This window comes from Vigna angularis, chromosome 7 (genome assembly GCF_016808095.1).
Source record: "Vigna angularis cultivar LongXiaoDou No.4 chromosome 7, ASM1680809v1, whole genome shotgun sequence".
Classification (NCBI taxonomy): domain Eukaryota; kingdom Viridiplantae; phylum Streptophyta; class Magnoliopsida; order Fabales; family Fabaceae; genus Vigna; species Vigna angularis.
Genome location: NC_068976.1, coordinates 21,980,014 through 22,003,003, shown reverse-complemented (window position 1 = coordinate 22,003,003; position 22,990 = coordinate 21,980,014). Strand labels below are relative to the sequence as shown.

Genomic DNA, 22,990 nt, shown 5'->3' with positions numbered 1-22,990 from the left:
ACACTAGCGTTTATGTAGTACCTGTTATTATATTTTCGTTAAAAAAAATCAGAACTTTGCGACACAATCAGAGGGAGTTCACAACTAACGTAAAAATGAGTTTTTTTTAGGGCTTATAATATTTAATATGAAAATATTGGACTTAATAATAAAATGATACTGCACATTTTTTTTATTTTATTTTAAGTCTTTGATTAACCCACATAAATGCAATGACATAATGGACATTTTTTTATTAGTGGAAATTTAGAAAAAAAAAACTCGAATCGAGTCATATAGCAATATAATGTATTAAACTAAATTAAAACTGGGGTTGACTAAATCAAAAATACAAATTCATAATTTGATATTGTGCGGTATGTCTAGAACTAAAATTAAGGTTCCGTTCAAAATTAAATTGAGCTAAACTAAACCAAAGTAGCAGTATTTAAATGAAATAAAATAAATAAATATAATATGATACTAAATGTAGGGAAAATTCACTCCATTGATGGTTTATTTGGATAATTGTTTAGAAAAAAATAAAATAAACAGTTTCTGTACAAGCTAAATTGGTTCGTACAAGCTTATTTATATAGTAAGTTAAATTATTTCATTTCAGCTTCTTTTAAAAAAAAATTTATACATATAAACTAATTTAACATGTAAATAAATATATTTCATTTTTAAGAAGTGTGTTTAAAGTTTTCATTTCTTTTATAAGTCTTCAAGGGGAAATAAAAAACAGCTCTTAAAATATGCTATGTTTATATAAAATGTATTAATGAATTAACTTTTAATAATTAATCATTGTTCATTTGTGCTACTTAATTATTAACTATAATATCTCTAGATAACAGAAACAGTACATAAATTAGTACATACAACATAAAAACAAACTATTGAATTTCTCCCTGTATTTATTATCCTATTAAAAGAAAATTTGAAAAAACAATCTAGTAATGTTATTCAAACAAATATCCTTGTCACTTCCATGAATGTGAATAACAACATCCATTAGCCTCATACAAGGAAATGATTTAGATTAACTGTCTCCGCGTTCCACTTCAGTTGTGACATGGCATTTTCACTTGCAATATTTAGCTATTTTTCTATTGACAGCAGAAATAAGATATGAAAAAATCGTTATCATTTGTAATGACAATATGTTCCGTTATCCAAAAAACTAGTCTGTCACAAACTGACACCAGATGTAACTACAAACAATCAAAGGACTTCAATCAACATTATTGGATAAATATTATTCTTCCATAGTTACTGCATTGTAATAGTTTTCATGTTCTTTAGATATTTTCTTGAACTCTTGATTTCAGTTTCTGTAATTTTTACTTTGGGGACATCATGGGAACAAACGAGACTCTAGTAAGCATAAGCAACACAATTTTCAGAGGAGTAGTGTTCGACGAGCAGAATTCAGACCCAGATGGGAGATTTATCATCTTCAATGTTCAGATTGATATGCCACCAAAGATTGTATCTGATGGCATCTGGGGTAACACTGATATTGGCGCATTACCTGATAAAACTGTAGTGCCTCTGTTGGAATTCCAAATTCTCACCATTTTCGTCGTCACACAATGTTTTCATCTGGTACTCAAGCGTCTGGGGTTCCCCTATTTCGTTTCTCAAATGATGGTATTTATATACAAACAAATGTTTTCTCCCTTGTCCTATCTTTGTTTCTGGTCCCATTCAAGAACATGTCACATAACATATTGTTGCACACACAAAATCAAGACTTTATAATGGCATGGCATTGTTTTGTGTATTGTGTTTCCTTAAGGAATTATTCCATACTAAGCAGTAGCAGTCATTATCATACAGTTGTTGTAGTTTGTTTTGAAATTTGTGTGTGATTTTCAATTGCAGACTGGGTTTGTTTTAGGTCCTTCTCTCAAGATAGAGTCGTTGAAAGAACAGAAAAGCCTGTTGTTCCCATACGGTACTGAAGACTTGTTGAACCTAGTATCATCATTAGGGTACACATTCTTCATGTTTCAAAATTCGGTGCAAATGGATTTCAGCATGATAACGAGAACTGGGAAGAAAGCTTGGGCAATCGCTCTTTCCTCCCTGATGATTCCAACGGTTGCTGGTTTGTCCCTGTGCTATTACTTCATGGAGCACGTGCAGAAAACCCTAGGAGAGTTTGATGGAGATAATCTCCCCGTGATAGTAATAGGGCACAGTGGTTGCTCCTTCACAGTGATAGCTTCTCTTCTCTCTGATCTGAAGATTTTGAACTCTGAACTTGGACGCTTAGCACTTTCAGCAGCTCTTGTAATGGATGTGATAAACTCAGTTGTCACAGGATTAGGCACTGCTATAATAAGTAGTCTTAAATCGCATCCTCACGATGGTAGCAAGGGACCTGAACTTGTGATGTACGCTGCCACCAAATACGTTCTCTTCGTGACAAGTGTGATTATGATCGGACGCCCCGCAATGAAGTGGATAGTGAGGAACACACCAGAAGGAAGACCTGTGAAGAAAGCATACACCTTTGTGGTGGTCCTCATGACCTTGTTGGCTGGGTTGTTCGGATTGTTCGCTCACCAGACTGTGTTAGGTGGGGTTGTCCTCTTTGGCCTTCTTGTGCCAGAAGGTCCTCCACTAGGCTCTGAACTTATCAAACAGTTTGAGTTGTTCACAACTTGGTTCCTTTTGCCGATCTTTGTCACCTGTTGTGCCATGAAGATTGATATCTCCGCACAGATGAATAGCCAATTGGTCATTGCTGTGGTCACAGTAATTGTTATCGTGCATTTGATTAAGATACTTTTCACTATTGGAATTTGCAGCTACTGCAACATGCCCATAACCGATGGTTTATGCCTTGCTCTCATGTTGAGCTGCAAAGGCGTCGTGGATTTTGTCACCAACGTCTTTCTCTTTGATTCAATGGTATATCGTTAACAAAAACAAAAAGCTCTATATATTCTTGTTTTTTCACGTCACTTTTTTGTATATTTGTACAATCTAACTTTATTTCTCATACAACGCAGTTGTTGAGCAATGAAACGGTTTCCATAATGGCCATATCAATACTGGTGTTGGGAAGCATTGCACGCATCGGGGTGAAATCCCTCTACGACCCAACAAGGAAATACGCATGCTATCAGAAAAGGAACATCCTGAACTTGAAACCCAACGCAGAGTTTCGAGTGGTAGCATGCATCCACAAATCAAGCCACATAATGTCTGTAAAAAACGTTCTTGACATTTGTTGCCCCACAATAAGCAGCCCCTTAGTGGGTCACGTCTTGCATCTGAAGGAACTGGTTGGTAGATCATCTCCCATCTTCATATCACACCGTCTTCAAGAAAGGGTTGGCTCAAACCACAACTACTCCGAAGATGTGATCGTAGCATTCGACCTCTTCGAACATGACAGAGCGGGAACTGCGGAAGTTAGCACCTACACAGCCATATCTCCCTTACGTTTCATGCATGACGATATCTGTTACCTTGCATTGGACAAAGTGGCTTCCATCATCATTCTTCCATTTCACGTGAGATGGGACGAGGATGGTTCCATCAGTTCAGCAGATCAAAACATAAGAACTCTCAACGCTAAGGTTCTTAGAAGAGCACCATGCTCCGTTGGGATTCTGGTGAACCGAGGATCTTCTTCTTCTTCCTCTACTCACAACAACTGCATCATGACTAATTCAGTGAAACGAATAGCAATGATCTTTCTTGGGGGTTCAGACGATCGAGAGTCATTGTGCTTGGCTAAGAGGAGCATCAGAGATTGTTCTTGCAACTTGGTGGTGTACCACTTGGTTTGGGCCCACTGTGAGGCAAACTGGGAGATGATGCTGGATGATGAGGTGTTGAAGAGTGTTAGGGGGTACTATGGTAGGCTTGAGAATGTGTCGTATGAACTTGTGACCATTCATCAAGCTTCTGAGACGAGTGCTTTTGTTTCGAGCATTGCAAATCAGCATGATTTCTTCATAGTTGGGAGGCGCCATGGTATGAAATCGCCGGTAACGGCAGCACTTGAGAGTTGGACGGAGTTCTCTGAGTTGGGTGTGATCGGAGATTTGCTTGCTTCCCCCGATAGCAGAACCGATGCTTCAATTCTTGTAGTGCAACAACAACAAACGTCCAAGGTTGTCACAAAAGAGATAGATATATAAATTACTTGTTCTTTTCATGTGTCGGTTCTACAGGTAAGAACATTTTGTATGAACAGGTAAGAATATTTTGTATGAAATTTACAATTAAAGAAAGATTATTTGGCGATTCAATCAACCATTCATTCAAATTATTTTATTCAATTACAATAACTTACAGAATTTATCAGTTATATGTAATAATATATTATTCAACTTTCTTCCCTTCAATTCTTATGGATTTCCTCCAAACATCTTCAATTGCTTTCTTGTTTTATATTCTGTAAGGCCGTATACCAAAGACCAAAGGATCTTCTATCACCCATGGCTCCAACGATTCAAGAATTACAAATTACCACTAATACCAATTAATTTAAAGTAAAATATAATTACTAGCCATTGAATTGTAATTAAATCCTGTTAATCTGAAATTCATTTTGAAAATTATAAATGTGAGGTAAAAAGATGGAAAATTACATTTAATACACTTAATTATTCCATCAAATCCTTACTAATTTTAACATCGTAAGTATCCTCCTAATTTAACTCAATAAATCAAAATCAACCACGACGAAGACGATGACATGATATACATTAGTTCCACCCATAACCAAAGCATTTTCCAATATAATAATTACAACTTATATATATATTATTCAAACTCATCTTTCTTTTAAGAGTTGAACTTGGAAATGAGGAATTTGAGCTTGAAGACTTTAATGTATATTAAGCAATTTATCAATTTCAAGATTATTTTCATCAAATATCACATATAGACTAATATCACTTTCTTTATTTCAAATAATGTCATGCTCTAAACATCCTTCCTTAGATTCAACAAATAAAATGTTGTTTCAAACTACATAAACTTTGTCATCTCTATCATAATTTGATAATTTTTATATTCATAATTTTGTTGAGGTGTATGATCAATCCCTCAATTTTCTTTCCACACCATCTTCACACAATTTTCTAGATTCATTTATTTCTCCTGTCAATTCTTAAAACTTTTATAAATTTTACTTTCATTCAACTTTTTAAATACATCAAATACTTCACATTTTCTTTTTTTCATTTTCATAAAATAAACTAACTTTATATAAGTCGATTCACCAAGTAAATAACACGTGAATATCACCAAATACTCTTAATACACCTTCAATCTCATTAAACACTTGTAACAAATTATTTATCCAGCAATGTGAAACATATTATCATGTTGAATCTTCAAATGATTGTAGAATTTTCATTTCATCCTGTCAAGTCAAGGATTAACACATTTTGAATGCAACCTAGAAGAGAATTTGATAGCAGGTGACTTAAATGATTCTAACAAATTGAAAAAAATAAGTTTGAAATAACTTTAATGTCACCTTTAAAATAGTGAAATTAAAATTTATCTCAATTTCACAAAATTTGTTTAATATTGTGATGTTATACTTACCTATAAATTATAATTCAATCATATTTTTAAGGCAAGAATCTCCAACCTTATATATACAATATTTATTCGGTGTAATAATTTATTAATCTTAGCTGCCTTAAGTTATGCAATGTACCGATTTGTTTTCTTTTAGAAAGATATATAATAAATTAACTTTAAAAGATTTGTTTAATTAAAAGTTTAGTAGGATGACAACTTAATTAAGAGTGAGAATTTATGTTAGAACAAGGAGATAAAGTTTAATCTCGAAACATCTTAAGTATAAAAAAGTTATAGTATCAACTAAATAGAAACTATGGAAAAAAAACTAATAAGAAATTACTATTGGTATAATTTTAAGATAATTATTACAAAATTTGACCAACTTATTAAAATAACATATAATATACTTTTTTTAAATGATAATTCAACTTTATTGAAAATGAAAATTTTCATAATTCAATAGGTAATTTAATTCATGCTTTTACTTTATGCACTCCCACAATTTCTTCGCACCCGCTCAAAGTTTTAAAATGACCACTTACTTTCTGGTACTAGCTTTACGAAATTTAGGGAACAAGATTTTCAAAACAAAATTTCCAAAATATATTTAATGTATTCTGAAACAAGCCGAGTTTTAAAATAAAATTTTCAAAAAAAAATATGTTTTTAACAATATTTTTTGACCACTTTTTTATAATTGTTTATAGGTAACTCGTCGTCCATTTTAAATATACAAATCAATCAAATAATGATATATAATTATTGTAAAAAGTTGTTTGAATACATCTCCGAGATATGTTTCAGAACCAAAATACATGAAATATGTTTTCGAGAAAACTTTTTTAAATGAGTTTTTTTCCACATTTTCTCTCTCTTCCTGTGCAACAGCAGTGCAGCGGCGGCGGTGATAGCAGATGTGACGGCAGCGATAGTGGTAGTATTATGCAATGGTGTAGAGTGTGCAGTCTTTCCCTAATATAGTGGGGGTGCAGCTAGTAATTATGACAGCAAGCAATAGCCTACTTCCAGACTATATTCAAAGTATTAAAATAATGTTTATATTCAACATAACATAAGGTTGCATAAAGTTGTTTTTGTAATGCCAATATTAGTATAACTTTTATATACTTAAAGTATTAAAAGATTGGATATATTATAGATGTAATACTCCAATTTTGATTGGGAAATAGTTCACACAGTATCTAAGTTTTGTCCTTTCAGCTATACTCATTCGAATCAAGCATTACTTTTACTAGTATTTTGGCACAACAAATGTTAGTGTTATAAAGAAAGGTTGATCACCTGTTTACTCTCACTACAGACGCAGACACTGTAAATAGTTTAAGCTTTTCTTCTGTTCTGTTACTGAAAACTAAAACACTAGCAGCTGAAATTATGCAACTGCAGAAGACTCCAACAAGTTTAGTTTTTGGTGTTAATGGTGAGAGGTTTGAGCTCACCCATGTTCACCCGTCAACCACTTTACTCGAATTCTGGCGTACTCACACTCGTTTCAAGAGTGCCAAGCTTGGCTGTGGGGAAGGTACATGCATGCCTGTCTTTCTCTGTGTTCAACCATTTTTATATCTTTCGGAGCTCATGGAGTTTATTGATTTGTTTGTTTCATTGCTGAATTAGTTTTTAGCGTTGTTCCCCTCCATGGGTGTATTTGAATTTCCGATCTTTTTTATTTTTTATTTTTGCCTTTCAATTTCTGTAAGCTTGGTATTTACTGAAGGGATTTATATTTTGCTCTTTTTTTTCTCTGTAAGATTAATTTTAGACAACTGTGTTTTCAATGTTTCGTCTTATTTTTCTAGTGGTCTACTCATGCAGATGAAGGAGGAGAAGGTGTTGGCTTTAAGTAGTCCTAATTCTTTTTTCAATATGATACTTGATGTTTTGAAATGGTTGGTTTTAGGGGATGTGGTGCTTGTGTAGTTTTAATCTCAACATACGATCCTGTGCCTTTTACATCAAGCTCTTGTCTCACACTACTTTATACACATTCTCAATTTAAAAAGTTGAATGCGTGTACACATAATTATACATATATAGTTAATACAGGAACAAGATTGAAACGACTTTAAATAGTAACCGTGATGTCATGATGGTTTCTCATCAGAGTTTGTTGAAAGTTGACTCGAATAGTTCTTTATTTTCTTTCCTCGTTTTTCTGACTTTCCCTGTATAAATAGGGAAGTCTTGTGTAAAATACGAGTACCCTACTTAAACTATTTTCCAAATTCCCGTTTAGATTTTCAAAGCTTTCTTAGAGGATTCTCACGTGGATAACAGGTTTCTTTGTAATCTTCGGTTAATTTCAATAGGTTTTGTTATCTTTATTTTTGCAACATTTTATGCTTCTTGTTCTTTAAATTTTGAATGGTACAATTTACTTTTCTTGCAATTTGGATTTTCGTTCTAGTATGTTATTTTGTTTTTCTCTATTATTTTTTGTCTTCCGCGATGTTATCTTCATTTCAATACGTTTTGTTATCTTTATTTTTGCAAAATTTTATGCTTCTGGTTCTTTAAATTTTGAATGGTGCAATTTACTTTTCTTGCAATTTGGATTTTCATTCTAGTATGTTATTTTGTTTTGCTCTATTATTCTTTGTCTTCTGCGACATGTGGTACTTTGTAGGATATGGTGTTTCTATTTCATTTGAAAAATACAATTGTAGTTTCGATAATCATTTCCTTAGATCTGAATCTTCTACTGTTTGAATAAGTTTATGTTTTAAGGTTAGTGTCAAATCTGTATTTACTATTTTGTTCTATCTCATCAATTTTCTTGTTTGCAATTTGATTTTAGGATAGTTTTTGTTTGCAGTCTTTAGTTCAATATCAGGCATTGCAATTTGCTTTCAGTTCTGTAGAATGGTCACAGGATATTCATCATTCATTCATCCCATTCCATATTTTCATGCATTTAGTAGTTATTATCTACATTCTTCATCTTGCATGTATCAATTTGAAATAGAAATATTGAACTAATCAGAATCATATTTCTCCATTTTTTGCATCAATCCATATTAGGTGTCATATATCCGGATTTTCTCTCATCTTTTTTATTTTCTGCATTTCTACTCCTCTCTTCATCGGCGTGTTCTCTTGGTTCTTACCTTTTTTTTTCTTTTCTCGTCGCAGTAATATGAGTAGTGCAAATTCGGTAGATCAGGATTTATACACAAGCTGAGGAGGGCCATTAAACCTATACTCAACATGCTATATAATTTTTTCCAAAAGATGGGCGGGGATTTACATCGAATTGGCAAATTTTTTACTACAGCTGAGATATTCTTACCTCTGTCTGACTTCAGCAGCAAAGCAGCTGCTATCATTTCTGTTATAATCTCTTACTTTTATGGTCTTGTCATTTGATTTTATATCCTATTTCTCTGTTTGTTGTAATAATGTTAGAATTGTATTTTTCATGTTGAATTGTATTTTTGTAAGGGTCTGTAAAATTAATAAAGGAGCCTTTGTGCCTTATGTGGGGTAGTCAGGCCCATCAGATGAAAGGCACATGACCTTAACAGGGGTCTTTCTCTTAAGTCAGTTTCCACTCTGCCAACTTTTTCTTTTTTTCTCTAAAAGCTCATTTTCTAAATATTGCTCTGCCTTCTCTCTAAAATTTCTGAACCTTCTCCGGTGATCAATTGGGGAAAGTAAGATCTCTGCTATAATGAAAATTAGACAAGTAGTTTACTAAATAAGAATGTATATTATTAAATGTTATAGAAATATAACTTAGGAAACCATGATATATATATATATATAAACATATAAAACGTATGATATATATTGTTATCATAATATATATATATATGTATATTATTAAATGTTATGAAAATATAGGTTAGAAAAGCATGATATATATATTATATTAACATATGAAATGTATGATATAAATTGTTATCATAATATATGTACATAAGTGTATGTACATATGTACGTATGTGTATGTACATATGTACGTATGTGTATGGCACTTTGTAGGATATAGTGTTTCTATTTCATTTCAAAAATGCAATTGTAGTTTCGATAATCATCTCCTTAGATCTGAATCTTCTACTGTTTGAGTAAGTTTATGTCTTAAGATTAGTGTCAAATTTGTATTTACTGTTTTATTCTATCTCATCAATTTTCTTGTTTGCAATTTGATTTTAGGATAGTTTTTGTTTGCAGTCTTTAGTTCAATATCATGTATTGCAATTTGCTTTCAGTTTTGTAGAATGGTCACATGATATTCATCATTCATTCATCCCATTCCATATTTTCATGCATTTAGTAGTTATTATCTACATTCTTCATCTTGCGTGCGTCAATTTGAAATAGAAATATTGAACTAATAAGAATCATATTTCTCCATTTTTTGCATCAATCCATATTAGGTGTCATATATCCGGATTTTCTCTCATCTTTTTTATTTTTTATTTTCTGTATTTCTACTCCTCTCTTCATCAGCGTCTTCTCTCTTCATCGGCTCTTACCTTTTTTTTTCTTTTCTCGTCGCAGTAATATGAGTAGTGCAAATCCGGCAGATCAGGATTTATACACAAGCTGAGGAGGGCCATCAAACCTATACTCGACATGCTATATAATTTTTTCCAAAAGATGGGCGGGGATTTACATCGAATTGGAAATTTTTTTACTACAGATGAGATATTCTTACCTCCTGACTTCAGCAGCAAAGCAGCTGCTATCATTGCTGTTATAATCTCTTACTTTTATGGTCTTGCCATTTGATTTTATGTCCTATTTCTCTGTTTGTTGTAATAATGTTAGAATTGTATTTTTCATGTTGAATTGTATTTTTGTAAGGGTCTGTAAAATTAATAAAGGAGCCTTTGTGCCTTATGTGGGGTAGTCAGGCCCATCAGATGAAAGGCACATGACCTTAACAGGGGTCTTTCTCTTAAGTCAGTTTCCACTCTGCCAACTTTTTCTTTTTTTCTCTAAAAGCTCATTTTCTAAATATTGCTCTGCCTTCTCTCTAACATTTCTGAACCTTCTCCGGTGATCAATTGGGAAAAGTAAGATCTATGCTATAATGAAAATTAGACAAGTACTTTACTAAATAAGAATGTATATTATTAAATGTTATAGAAATATAAATTAGGAAAGCATGAAATATATATATATATATATATATATATATATATATATATATATTATATTAACATATAAAACGTATGATATAAATTGTTATCATAATATATATATATATATATATATATATATATATGTATATTATTAAATGTTATGAAAATATAGTTTAGAAAACCTTGATATATATATTATATTAAGATATGAAATGTATGATATAAATTGTTATCATAATATATATATATATATATATATATATATATGTTTGTACATATGTATATATATGTATGTACATATGTGTATATACATATGTACATATGTGTATATACATATGTACATATGTGTATGTACGTATGCGTATGTACATATGTACGTGTGTGTATGTACATACGTACATGTGTGCATACACATATGTACGTGTGTGCATACACATATGTACATATGTACATACACATATGTATGTACATATGTACACATATGTGTATGTTATGTACATATGTACGTATGTGTATATGTATATACATATGACACTTTGTAGGATATGGTGTTTCTATTTCATTTCAAAAATGCGATTGTAGTTTCGATAATCATTTCCTTAGATCTGAATCTTCTACTGTTTGAGTAAGTTTATGTCTTAAGATTAGTGTCAAATCTGTATTTACTGTTTTGTTCTATCTCATCAATTTTCTTGTTTGCAATTTGATTTTAGGATAGTTTTTGTTTGCAGTTTTTAGTTCAATATCATGCATTGCAATTTGCTTTCAGTTCTTTAGAATGGTCACAAGATATTCATTATTCATTCATCCCATTCCATATTTTCATGCATTTAGTAGTTATTATCTACATTCTTCATCTTGCATGCGTCAATTTGAAATAGAAATATTGAACTAATCAGAATCATATTTCTCCATTTTTTGCATCAATCCATATTAGGTGTCATATATCCGGATTTTCTCTCATCTTTTTTACTTTTAATTTTCTGTATTTATACTCCTCTCTTCATCGGCGTCTTCTCTCTTCATCGGCTCTTACCTTTTTTTTTCTTTTCTCGTCGCAGTAATATGAGTAGTGCAAATCCGGCAGATCAGGATTTATACACAAGCTGAGGAGGGCCATCAAACCTATACTCGACATGCTATATAATTTTTTCCAAAAGATGGGCGGGGATTTACATCGAATTGGCAAATTTTTTACTACAGGTGAGATATTCTTACCTCTATCTGACTTCAGCAGCAAAGCAGCTGCTATCATTGCTGTTATAATCTCTTACTTTTATGGTCTTGTCATTTGATTTTATGTCCTATTTCTCTGTTTGTTGTAATAATGTTAGAATTGTATTTTTCATGTTGAATTGTATTTTTGTAAGGGTCTGTAAAATTAATAAAGGAGCCTTTGTGCCTTATGTGGGGTAGTCAGGCCCATCAGATGAAAGGCACATGACCTTAACAGGGGTCTTTCTCTTAAGTCAGTTTCCACTCTGCCAACTTTTTCTTTTTTTCTCTAAAAGCTCATTTTCTAAATATTGCTCTGCCTTCTCTCTAAAATTTCTGAACCTTCTCCGGTGATCAATTGGGGAAAGTAAGATCTCTGCTATAATGAAAATTAGACAAGTAGTTTACTAAATAAGAATATATATTATTAAATGTTATAGAAATATAAATTAGGAAAGCATGATATATATATATATTATATTAACATATAAAACGTATGATATAAATTGTTATCATAATATATATGTGTATATTATTAAATGTTATGAAAATATAGGTTAGAAAAGCATGATATATATATTATATTAACATATGAAATGTATGATATAAATTGTTATCATAATATATATATATATATATATGTATATATATGTTTGTACATATGTATATATACATATGTACTTAAGTGTATGTACGTATTTGTATGTACATATGTACGTATGTGTATGTACATATGTGCGTCTGTGTATGTACATACGTGCGTATGTGTATGTACATACGTGCGTATGTGTATGTACATACACATACGTACGTATGTACATACACATACGTACGTATGTACATACACATATGTACATATGTACACATATGTGTATGTACATACGAACGTATGTGTATGTACATACACATACGCACGTATGTACATACACATACGTACGTATGTACATACACATATGTACATATGTGTATGTACATATGTACACATATGTGTATGTACATATGTACGTATGTGTATGTACATACGTACGTATGTGTATGTACATGTGTATATACATATGGCACTTTGTAGGATATGGTGTTTCTATTTCATTTGAAAAATGCAATTGTAGTTTCGATAATCATTCCCTTAGATCTGAATCTTCTACTGTTTGAGTAAGTTTATGTCTTAAGATTAGTGTCAAATCTGTATTTACTGTTTTGTTCTATCTCATCAATTTTCTTGTTTGCAATTTGATTTTAGGATAGTTTTTGTTTGCAGTCTTTAGTTCAATATCATGCATTGCAATTTGCTTTCAGTTCTGTGGAATGGTCAGAGGATATTCATCATTCATTCATCCCATTCCATATTTTCATGCATTTAGTAGTTATTATCTACATTCTTCATCTTGCATGCGTCAATTTGAAATAGTAATATTGAACTAATAAGAATCATATTTCTCCATTTTTTGCATCAATCCATATTAGGTGTCATATATCCGGACTTTCTCTCATCTTTTTTATTTTTTATTTTCTGTATTTCTACTCCTCTCTTCATCGGCGTCTTCTCTCTTCATCAGCTCTTACCTTTTCTTTTTCTCGTCGCAGTAATATGAGTAGTGCAAATCCGACAGATAAGGATTTATACACAAGCTGAGGAGGGCCATCAAACCTATACTCGACATGCTATATAATTTTTTCCAAAAGATGGGCAGGGATTTACATTGAATTGGCAAATTTTTTACTACAAATGAGATATTCTTACCTCTGTCTGACTTCAGCAGCAAAGCAGCTGCTATCATTGCTGTTATAATCTCTTACTTTTATGGTCTTGTCATTTGATTTTATGTCCTATTTCTCTGTTTGTTGTAATAATGTTAGAATTGTATTTTTCATGTTGAATTGTAATTTTGTAAGGGTCTGTAAAATTAATAAAGGAGCCTTTATGCCTTATGTGGGATAGTCAGGCCCATCAGATGAAAGGCACATGACCTTAACATGGGTCTTTCTCTTAAGTCAGTTTCCACTCTGCCAACTTTTTCTTTTTTTCTCTAAAAGCTCATTTTCTAAATATTGCTCTGTCTTCTCTCTAAAATTTCTGAACCTTCTCCGGTGATCAATTGGGGAAAGTAAGATCTCTGCCATAATGAAAATTAGACAAGTAGTTTACTAAATAAGAATGTATATTATTAAATGTTATAGAAATATAAATTAGGAAAGCATGATATATATATATATATATTATATTAACATATAAAACGTATGATATAAATTGTTATCATAATATATATGTGTATATTATTAAATGTTATGAAAATATAGGTTAGAAAAGCATGATATATATATATTATATTAACATATGAAATATATGATATAAATTGTTATCATAATATATATATATATATATATATATATATATATGTATATATGTATGTACATATGTATATATATGTATGTACATATGTGTATATACATATGTACATAAGTGTATGTACGTATTTGTATGTACATATGTACGTATGTGTATGTACATATGTGCGTATGTGTATGTACATACGTGCGTATGTGTATGTACATACACATACGTACGTATGTACATACACATATATACATATGTGTATGTACATATGTACACATATGTGTATGTACATATGTGGATGTACATATGTACACATATGTGTATGTACATATGTACGTATGTGTATGTACATACGTACGTATGTGTATGTACATATGTATATACATATGGCACTTTGTAGGATATGGTGTTTCTATTTCATTTGAAAAATGCAATTGTAGTTTCGATAATCATTTCCTTAGATCTGAATCTTCTACTGTTTGAGTAAGTTTATGTCTTAAGATTAGTGTCAAATCTGTATTTAATGTTTTGTTCTATCTCATAAATTTTCTTGTTTGCAATTTGATTTTGGGATAGTTTTTGTTTGCAGTCTTTAGTTCAATATCATGCATTGTAATTTGCTTTCAGTTCTGTGGAATGGTCAGAGGATATTCATCATTCATTCATCCCATTCCATATTTTCATGCATTTAGTAGTTATTATCTACATTCTTCATCTTGCATGCGTCAATTTGAAATAGTAATATTGAACTAATAAGAATGATATTTCTCCATTTTTTGCATCAATGCATATTAGGTGTCATATATCCGGACTTTCTCTCATCTTTTTTATTTTTTATTTTCTGTATTTCTACTCCTCTCTTCATCGGCGTCTTCTCTCTTCATCAGCTCTTACCTTTTTTTTTTTCTCGTCGCAGTAATATGAGTAGTGCAAATCCGACAGATAAGGATTTATACACAAGCTGAGGAGGGCCATCAAACCTATACTCGACATGCTATATAATTTTTTCCAAAAGATGGGCGGGGATTTACATTGAATTGGCAAATTTTTTACTACAGATGAGATGTTCTTACCTCTCTCTGAATTCAGCAACAAAGCAGCTGCTATCATTGCTGTTATAATCTCTTACTTTTATGGTCTTGTCATTTGATTTTATGTCCTATTTCTCTGTTTGTTGTAATAATGTTAGAATTGTATTTTTCATGTTGAATTGTAATTTTGTAAGGGTCTGTAAAATTAATAAAGGAGCCTTTATGCCTTATGTGGGATAGTCAGGCCCATCAGATGGAAGGCACATGACCTTAACATGGGTCTTTCTCTTAAGTCAGTTTCCACTCTGCCAACTTTTTCTTTTTTTCTCTAAAAGTTCATTTTCTAAATATTGCTCTGCCTTCTCTCTAAAATTTCTGAACCTTCTCCGGTGATCAATTGGGGAAAGTAAGATCTCTGCTATAATGAAAATTAGACAAGTAGTTTACTAAATAAGAATGTATATTATTAAATGTTATAGAAATATAAATTAGGAAAGCATGATATATATATATATATATATTATATTAACATATAAAACGTATGATATAAATTGTTATCATAATATATATGTGTATATTATTAAATGTTATGAAAATATAGGTTAGAAAAGCATGATATATATATTATATTAACATATGAAATGTATGATATAAATTGTTATCATAATATATATATATATGTATATATGTATGTACATATGTATATATATGTATGTACATATGTGTATATACATATGTACATAAGTGTATGAACGTATTTGTATGTACATATGTACGTATGTGTATGTACATATGTGCGTATGTGTATGTACATATGTGCGTATGTGTATGTACATACACATACGTACGTATGTACATACACATATGTACATATATGTATGTACATATGTACACATATGTGTATGTACATATGTACGTATGTGTATGTACATACGTACGTATGTGTATGTACATATGTCATACATATGGCACTTTGTAGGATATGATGTTTCTATTTCATTTGAAAAATGCAATTGTACTTTCGATAATCATTTCCTTAGATCTGAATCTTCTACTGTTTGAGTAAGTTTATGTCTTAAGATTAGTGTCAAATCTGTATTTACTGTTTTGTTCTATCTCATCAATTTTCTTGTTTGCAATTTGATTTTAGGATAGTTTTTTTTTTTGCAGTCTTTAGTTCAATATCATGCATTGCAATTTGCTTTCAGTTCTGTGGAATGGTCAGAGGATATTCATCATTCATTCATCCCATTCCATATTTTCATGCATTTAGTAGTTATTATCTACATTCTTCATCTTGCATGCGTCAATTTGAAATAGTAATATTGAACTAATAAGAATCATATTTCTCCATTTTTTGCATCAATCCATATTAGGTGTCATATATCCGGACTTTCTCTCATCTTTTTTATTTTTTATTTTCTGTATTTCTACTCCTCTCTTCATCGGCGTCTTCTCTCTTCATCAGCTCTTACCTTTTTTTTTTCTCGTCGCAGTAATATGAGTAGTGCAAATCCGACAGATAAGGATTTATACACAAGCTGAGGAGGGCCATCAAACCTATACTCGACATGCTATATAATTTTTTCCAAAAGATGGGCAGGGATTTACATTGAATTGGCAAATTTTTTACTACAGATGAGATATTCTTACCTCTGTCTGACTTCAGCAGCAAAGCAGTTGCTATCATTGCTGTTATAATCTCTTACTTTTATGGTCTTGTCATTTGATTTTATGTCCTATTTCTCTGTTTGTTGTAATAATGTTAGAATTGTATTTTTCATGTTGAATTGTAATTTTGTAAGGGTCTGTAAAATTAATAAAGGAGCCTTTATGCCTTATGTGGGATAGTCAGGCCCATCAGATGAAAGGCACATGACCTTAACATGGGTCTTTCTCTTAAGTCAGTTTCCACTCTGCCAACTTTTTCTTTTTTTCTCTAAAAGCTCATTTTCTAAATATTGTTCTGCCTTCTCTCTAAAATTTCTGAACCTTCTCCGGTAATCAATTGGGGAAAGTAAGATCTCTGCTATAATGAAAATTAGACAAGTAGTTTACTAAATAAGAATGTATATTATTAAATGTTATAGAAATATAAATTAGGAAAGCATGATATATATATATATATATATATATATATTATATTAACATATAAAACGTATGATATAAATTGTTATCATAATATATATGTATATTATTAAATGTTATGAAAATATAGGTTAGAAAAGCGTGATATATATATATTATATTAACATATGAAATGTAGGATATAAATTGTTATCATAATATATATATATATATATGTATATATGTATGTACATATGTGTATATACATATGTACATATGTGTATATACATATGTGTATATACATATGTGTATGTACGTATGTGTATGTACATATGTACGTATGTGTATGTACATATGTATGTATGTGTATGTATTTGTATGTACATACACATATGTACATATGTGTATGTGCATATGTACATATGTACATACACGTACATATGTGTATGTACATATGTACATATGTGTATGTACATATGTGTATACATATGTAGATATACACATATGTATACACATATGTACATACACATATGTACGTGTATGTACATATGTACATATGTGTATGTACATATGTACATATGTGTATGTACATATGTGTATGTACATTTGTACATACACATATATACATATGTACATATGTGTATGTATATCTACATATGTATATACATATGTACATATGTGTATGTATATCTACATATGTATATACATATGTACATATGTATATATATATACATATATATATATATATATATGAACGTGAACTGGTGTATGGAGGGGATCTCACTCATTTTTCTTCTTCTGTTTGGATTGATTGATGTTGTTTGACTGTCAGGATGTATGTATGGTGCTGTTGAGTGGTTGTAAAGCATATGAATGTGAACTACAATGATGTAATTGAGTATGAAGTGGACATCTCAGAGTGAGATGATTGAAAGTGATAGATGAGGTGTTGTTGTTGTTTTGTATAAGCTATGGACTGGTATGTCTATCCCTACACTTAAAGCACTGTTCATGCTCAAATAAAGGAGAGCAGTGTAAGTGGTGAGAGTAGATGGAGGTTCTCGTCTATAGTCTTAGAGTTTAGACATAGACAGATGGGGGATTTACCTTGCATAGTGTTGGGGAGTGTCAGCTGAACTACACAAGTGCAAAGACGATCAATAGTTCGACTGTTATACCAATCCGGATGAGTCGTGTGAGTGTTTGAGTCATGGTTTAAAGTGGTATGCCTTGATTGTTCTTTATATGTAGCTAAGCACGATGATATTTATTGATTGAACTATATGATTACTGCTTGTTTATCTAGCTCACCCTTGCTTCTTTGTTGTGTGTTGCTTGTGTATGTTTTCTTTTGCGATGATCATTCACTTGGATGGGAGCAGATGTTGTTGAGGAGGTTCCCTTGGAGCAAGAGTTGGAGGATGTTGATGATGCAGTATAGTATTTTTAGGATTTCTAAATTTAAGTTGGTGTTATTTTGAAGTACTCTAAACTGATTAAGTTTTAAGTTCTGTCTTTTTGTGCATGACTGTAATATCAGCTACTGAACTATTATTCTAGTCTGATTGTTCTCTTTATTGGAATGTGGACGCCTAAGTTATATGATTGTGGTTATTATATATTTGGGATACCACAATTTTTATGATGTAATAATGTGAATTGTATTTTTCATGTCATGTTAGAGACACAAATAGAAAATAATGAATAAATAAATGTTTACGATTTGTCAACACTCAATTTCGTCCGGATTGACTAAATAATTTTGTTTTATTGTATTCTCCTCATAAAAAGAAAAAAAATTGAATTGAAATTGAAAAAAATGTATATAAAAAAAATAAAAAAAAATAAATAATAATAATAAAAAAAAGAAGGCAAGAAAGCGTTCGTCCTCCGTTCGGTTCTTACCGTTCGGTCTTGCTTTGGAACGATCGTCCATAATGATAAGTGTTCGACCAGGTTTCTAAGCATTCGTCCTAGTTGTGTCAGGTTTATTGGTGATCGATCTCAGTGTGCTATATCGTTCATATAAGTAACGCTCGGTCTCGATCGGATATTCGCAGCGAACGTTCATTCTTGACGATGTTTGTTCATCATAAGCAGTGTTCGGTCATAGGCCAGCTTCCCCAGCCGTTCGTCCTGTCGTCCTCCTTCGTCTACCGCTCGTCTTGCTCTCACGCCACACCAGCCGTTCGGTCATTTTTGACTCCAATTGTCCAAGCCTACGACTGTTCATCATCTATTGTCAAGCGTTTGGTATTGTTGGATTAGTGATTGTGGGCGTTCGTCCTTAAAATGGTTCTGAATTAACGAATTGAGCGAGCGTCCATAGGCAGCTTTTGGTAACTTTTGAGCGTTCGACCTGGATCAAAGCTTTTACGTTGTGAACGTTCGGTCTGAGCGTTCGGACATTTTTTACGTGAACGGTCGTCCGTTTATGCTCAGAAAATACTCGCCGTGGGCCGCGTTCGGTAGCAGATCCCGTGTGGATGGGGGTTTGCATTTTAAATTGGTCTTAACAGCGAAGATGGCCACCCTCTGCCACTGTCCGCCATTAACATCTGAAAGCCACTCACAGTATGGGTTTCTAAAGGAGAGATTATTTTTTTTGGCTGACACTTCCTCTTTTGGGTGTTGTCTACCACGGGTGCCCACTGATGCTCTGCCAGATTCCATTCTACCCATCTTGCACCTTTGAAAAGTTCCTTCTGCACCACTACAACGGAGGAGGGGGGAGACACCAAAAAAAAAATAACCTTACATCTTCATCTTTTTTAGGGACGACTCCAGAGATTCATCAAGGATCACAGAAAACCACCATTCCCGAACTTAGATCCTGGTTCACTCATTCCCCCAGCCGCGACCCAAGGTAGAAATAGGATCCCCAACGCCTTCATCATATACCATACACTTCACAACTATCTCGGACGCCCATATTGAGCCCATCATCTTCATCCATTTCCAATCACCAATACGCACACAGCCAAACACCCACATCCAGCCCTCCATTTTCATCCTCACTTCCAGCAACAATCTTCATCCACTCCAGCCATAAAAAAAAGAACTGGGGAAGGAGCACCTTATCGCAAAGGAAAGCCAACCAGGAGCAGGAGGAGGAGATCGGACGCAGGAGGCTAGCAAAGAGTGAACCAAGCTTCAAGAGGTAAGTAATGCCTTCCACCCCACGTTTTTCTGAGTTTGGTTAATTGACCTTGAATATGCCTCTGTTACGTTGTCTTTGAACATGTCTCTTTGGTTGTTGAGTTTGCATGTTGCTGTTAAATAGATGCCTAGTGTTGTGAATATTTGTACATGTCTGTTCTTACTGCACGATTATCTTGACACCCACAGCTATGAGGGCCAACATCCATCTTCATCGTTGCCATACGGCCAACATCATCACTTCCGTTTCCAATACTGTTCCAACACTGAACCTTTAACCCATATACACAGCCAACTTCATCACTTTCATATCCAATACCTCACGGCCAACATCATCACTTCCGTTTCCAATACTGTTCCAACACTGAACCTTTAACCCATATACACAGCCAACTCCATCACTTTCATATCCAACACCTCACGACAACTACCGGTTATGGAGGGCGCCGCTACCACTTTTCCGTAGTCGCCATCTTCTTCTCGCCTCCCTCGTATTCTTCAATGTCCGCCCATCACTTCTTCATCGCGAGCTGCACCGCGGCGGCCATGGAAGAAGGGGCCTCCCCACGCTGTGGCTGCCCAGGTTTTTACACCGTGACATATACAAAAAAGGAGAGAATAAGAGCATTTGGGCCGGACCATAAACAAAAAATATGTTTTTCCATTTTGGGGATGCACCTCCAATTTTTCATCCTTACACCTGGCAGATGCAAAAGAGCCAATTTTTTCTCCGTACCTCTCCACACCTCTTAGTTTTATCTCTGCACCCCTACTTGGGTCGTTTCTCTTATTTTACTTTTACTCTTTAGTTTCTTAATTTTATTATTATTTGTTTAGTCATTAATTTTTACTATGTAATCCCCTTGTAAGATAACCCCCATCCCTCTGTACGGTATTTGTCTTGTTTATTTGTCAAACACTGCACACACTCACTTTTTTTATAATGAACAAAAATCACAAAAATAAGTAAATAAAATAATAATAATAATAATGAATTTTTCAAAGTTACAAAAAGTATACGTTTTAAAGGTTTAGGCACATGTGTGATCGCACGCATCGTCCTTGTGCCAAAAACCTTTTCTCTTTCTTCAAAAATGCCAAAAATACGTTTTAAAGGTTTAGGCGCATGTGTGATCGCACGCATCGTCCTTGTGCCAAAAACCTTTTCTCTTTCTTCAAAAAATGCCAAAAATACGTTTTAAAGGTTTAGGCGCATGTGTGATCATACGCATCGTCCTTGTGCCAAAAACCTTTTCTCTTTCTTCAAAAATCACAAAAATACGTTTTAAAGGTTTAGGCGCATGTGTGATCGCACACATTGTCCTTGTGCCAAAAACCTTTTCTCTTTCTTCAAAAAATGCCAAAAATACGTTTTAAAGGTTTAGGCGCATGTGTGATCGCACGCATCGTCCTTGTGCCAAAAACCTTTTCTCTTTCTTCAAAAATCACAAAAATACGTTTTAAAGGTTTAGGCACATGTGTGATCGCACGCATCGTCCTTGTGCCAAAAACCTTTTCTCTTTCTTCAAAAATGCCAAAAATACGTTTTAAAGGTTTAGGCGCATGTTTGATCGCACGCATCGTCCTTGTGCCAAAAACCTTTTCTCTTTCTTCAAAAATTACAAAAATATGGTTTAAAGGTTTAGGCACATGTGTGATCGCACGCATCGTCCTCGTGCTAAAAACCTTTTCTCTTTCTTAAATAAAAATAACAAAAAATAATAATAATAAAATCTGCAAAAACTAAAAAAACATCTATTGTTTAAAACTACAAACAATATCGCCTTGCCAGAACTACGTGATCCTTGATTCTCCATCACAAGTGGAGATACGTAGGAGCAAGGTCAGACCTTGTCAGGTTCATTTCCCAAAAATCCAAAATCAATTTCTTCAAGCAAATTTCTCAAACAAATTTCTCGAAAAGATCAAAAGAACTACGTAATCCTGATTTCTCACATGAGAATACGTAGGAGCAAGGTCAATCCTTGTCGGGCCCAAAAAACTAAAAAATATTGTTTGTTTCTTTAGTGTTTTGTTTTAAAGGAAAGTTAAACATTTTGAAAACCACATTCATATTCGCGTATTTAGTTAAAGGTATTGTCTTAGGGCAGGCGTTGTAGGGTGTTAATACCTTCCCTACACGTAACCGACTCCCGAACCAAGAATCTGGTTCTATTTTACCATGCCTTATCATTTTATGGTTTTTCCGTAGTTTTCCAGAATAAACTATGGTGGCGACTCCAAAATCTCTTTTCGAAACTTAAAATATTTTATCTTCTTTATTGGATCGTCGTCCCGTCGCGATTTCGGTTGCGACACGATTCACATACCAATTTTTAATATGTGCTTTAAGGTCTATTGTATCAGGAAAAACTAATAATGACTCTTAAATTTGATGACGGAGTCAGATCACTTTGCAAGGTTTTATCAGCTACTTACATAAATCCATAGACGAGATATTATCAGCTACGTACTTAAAGAAACCAATCTATATGTACCAAAACTAATTAAGCCTTAACTATGTT

General features: G+C 32.8%; 1 protein-coding gene across 1 annotated transcript; it reads left to right on the top strand.

Annotated features, from left to right (window-relative positions):
* The first annotated feature begins 1,341 nt into the window (after positions 1-1,341).
* Positions 1,342-4,145, top strand: LOC108336530 (cation/H(+) antiporter 4). The gene is made up of 3 exons (XM_017573008.1): positions 1,342-1,635; positions 1,870-2,904; positions 3,006-4,145. The coding sequence occupies exons 1-3, from the start codon at positions 1,342-1,344 to the stop codon at positions 4,143-4,145; spliced, it is 2,469 nt and encodes an 822-aa protein (XP_017428497.1).
* The last annotated feature ends 18,845 nt before the right edge of the window (positions 4,146-22,990 follow it).

What these genes read in the sequence shown, in the direction of transcription:
- LOC108336530 (XM_017573008.1), top strand. Translation starts at nt 1,342, where the DNA reads ATGGGAACAAACGAGACTCTAGTAAGCATAAGCAACACAATTTTCAGA. An exon ending in ATTTCGTTTCTCAAATGATG is followed by an intron (nt 1,636 to 1,869) that starts GTATTTATATAC and finishes TTTCAATTGCAG; the next exon opens with ACTGGGTTTGTTTTAGGTCC. An exon ending in TCTTTCTCTTTGATTCAATG is followed by an intron (nt 2,905 to 3,005) that starts GTATATCGTTAA and finishes CATACAACGCAG; the next exon opens with TTGTTGAGCAATGAAACGGT.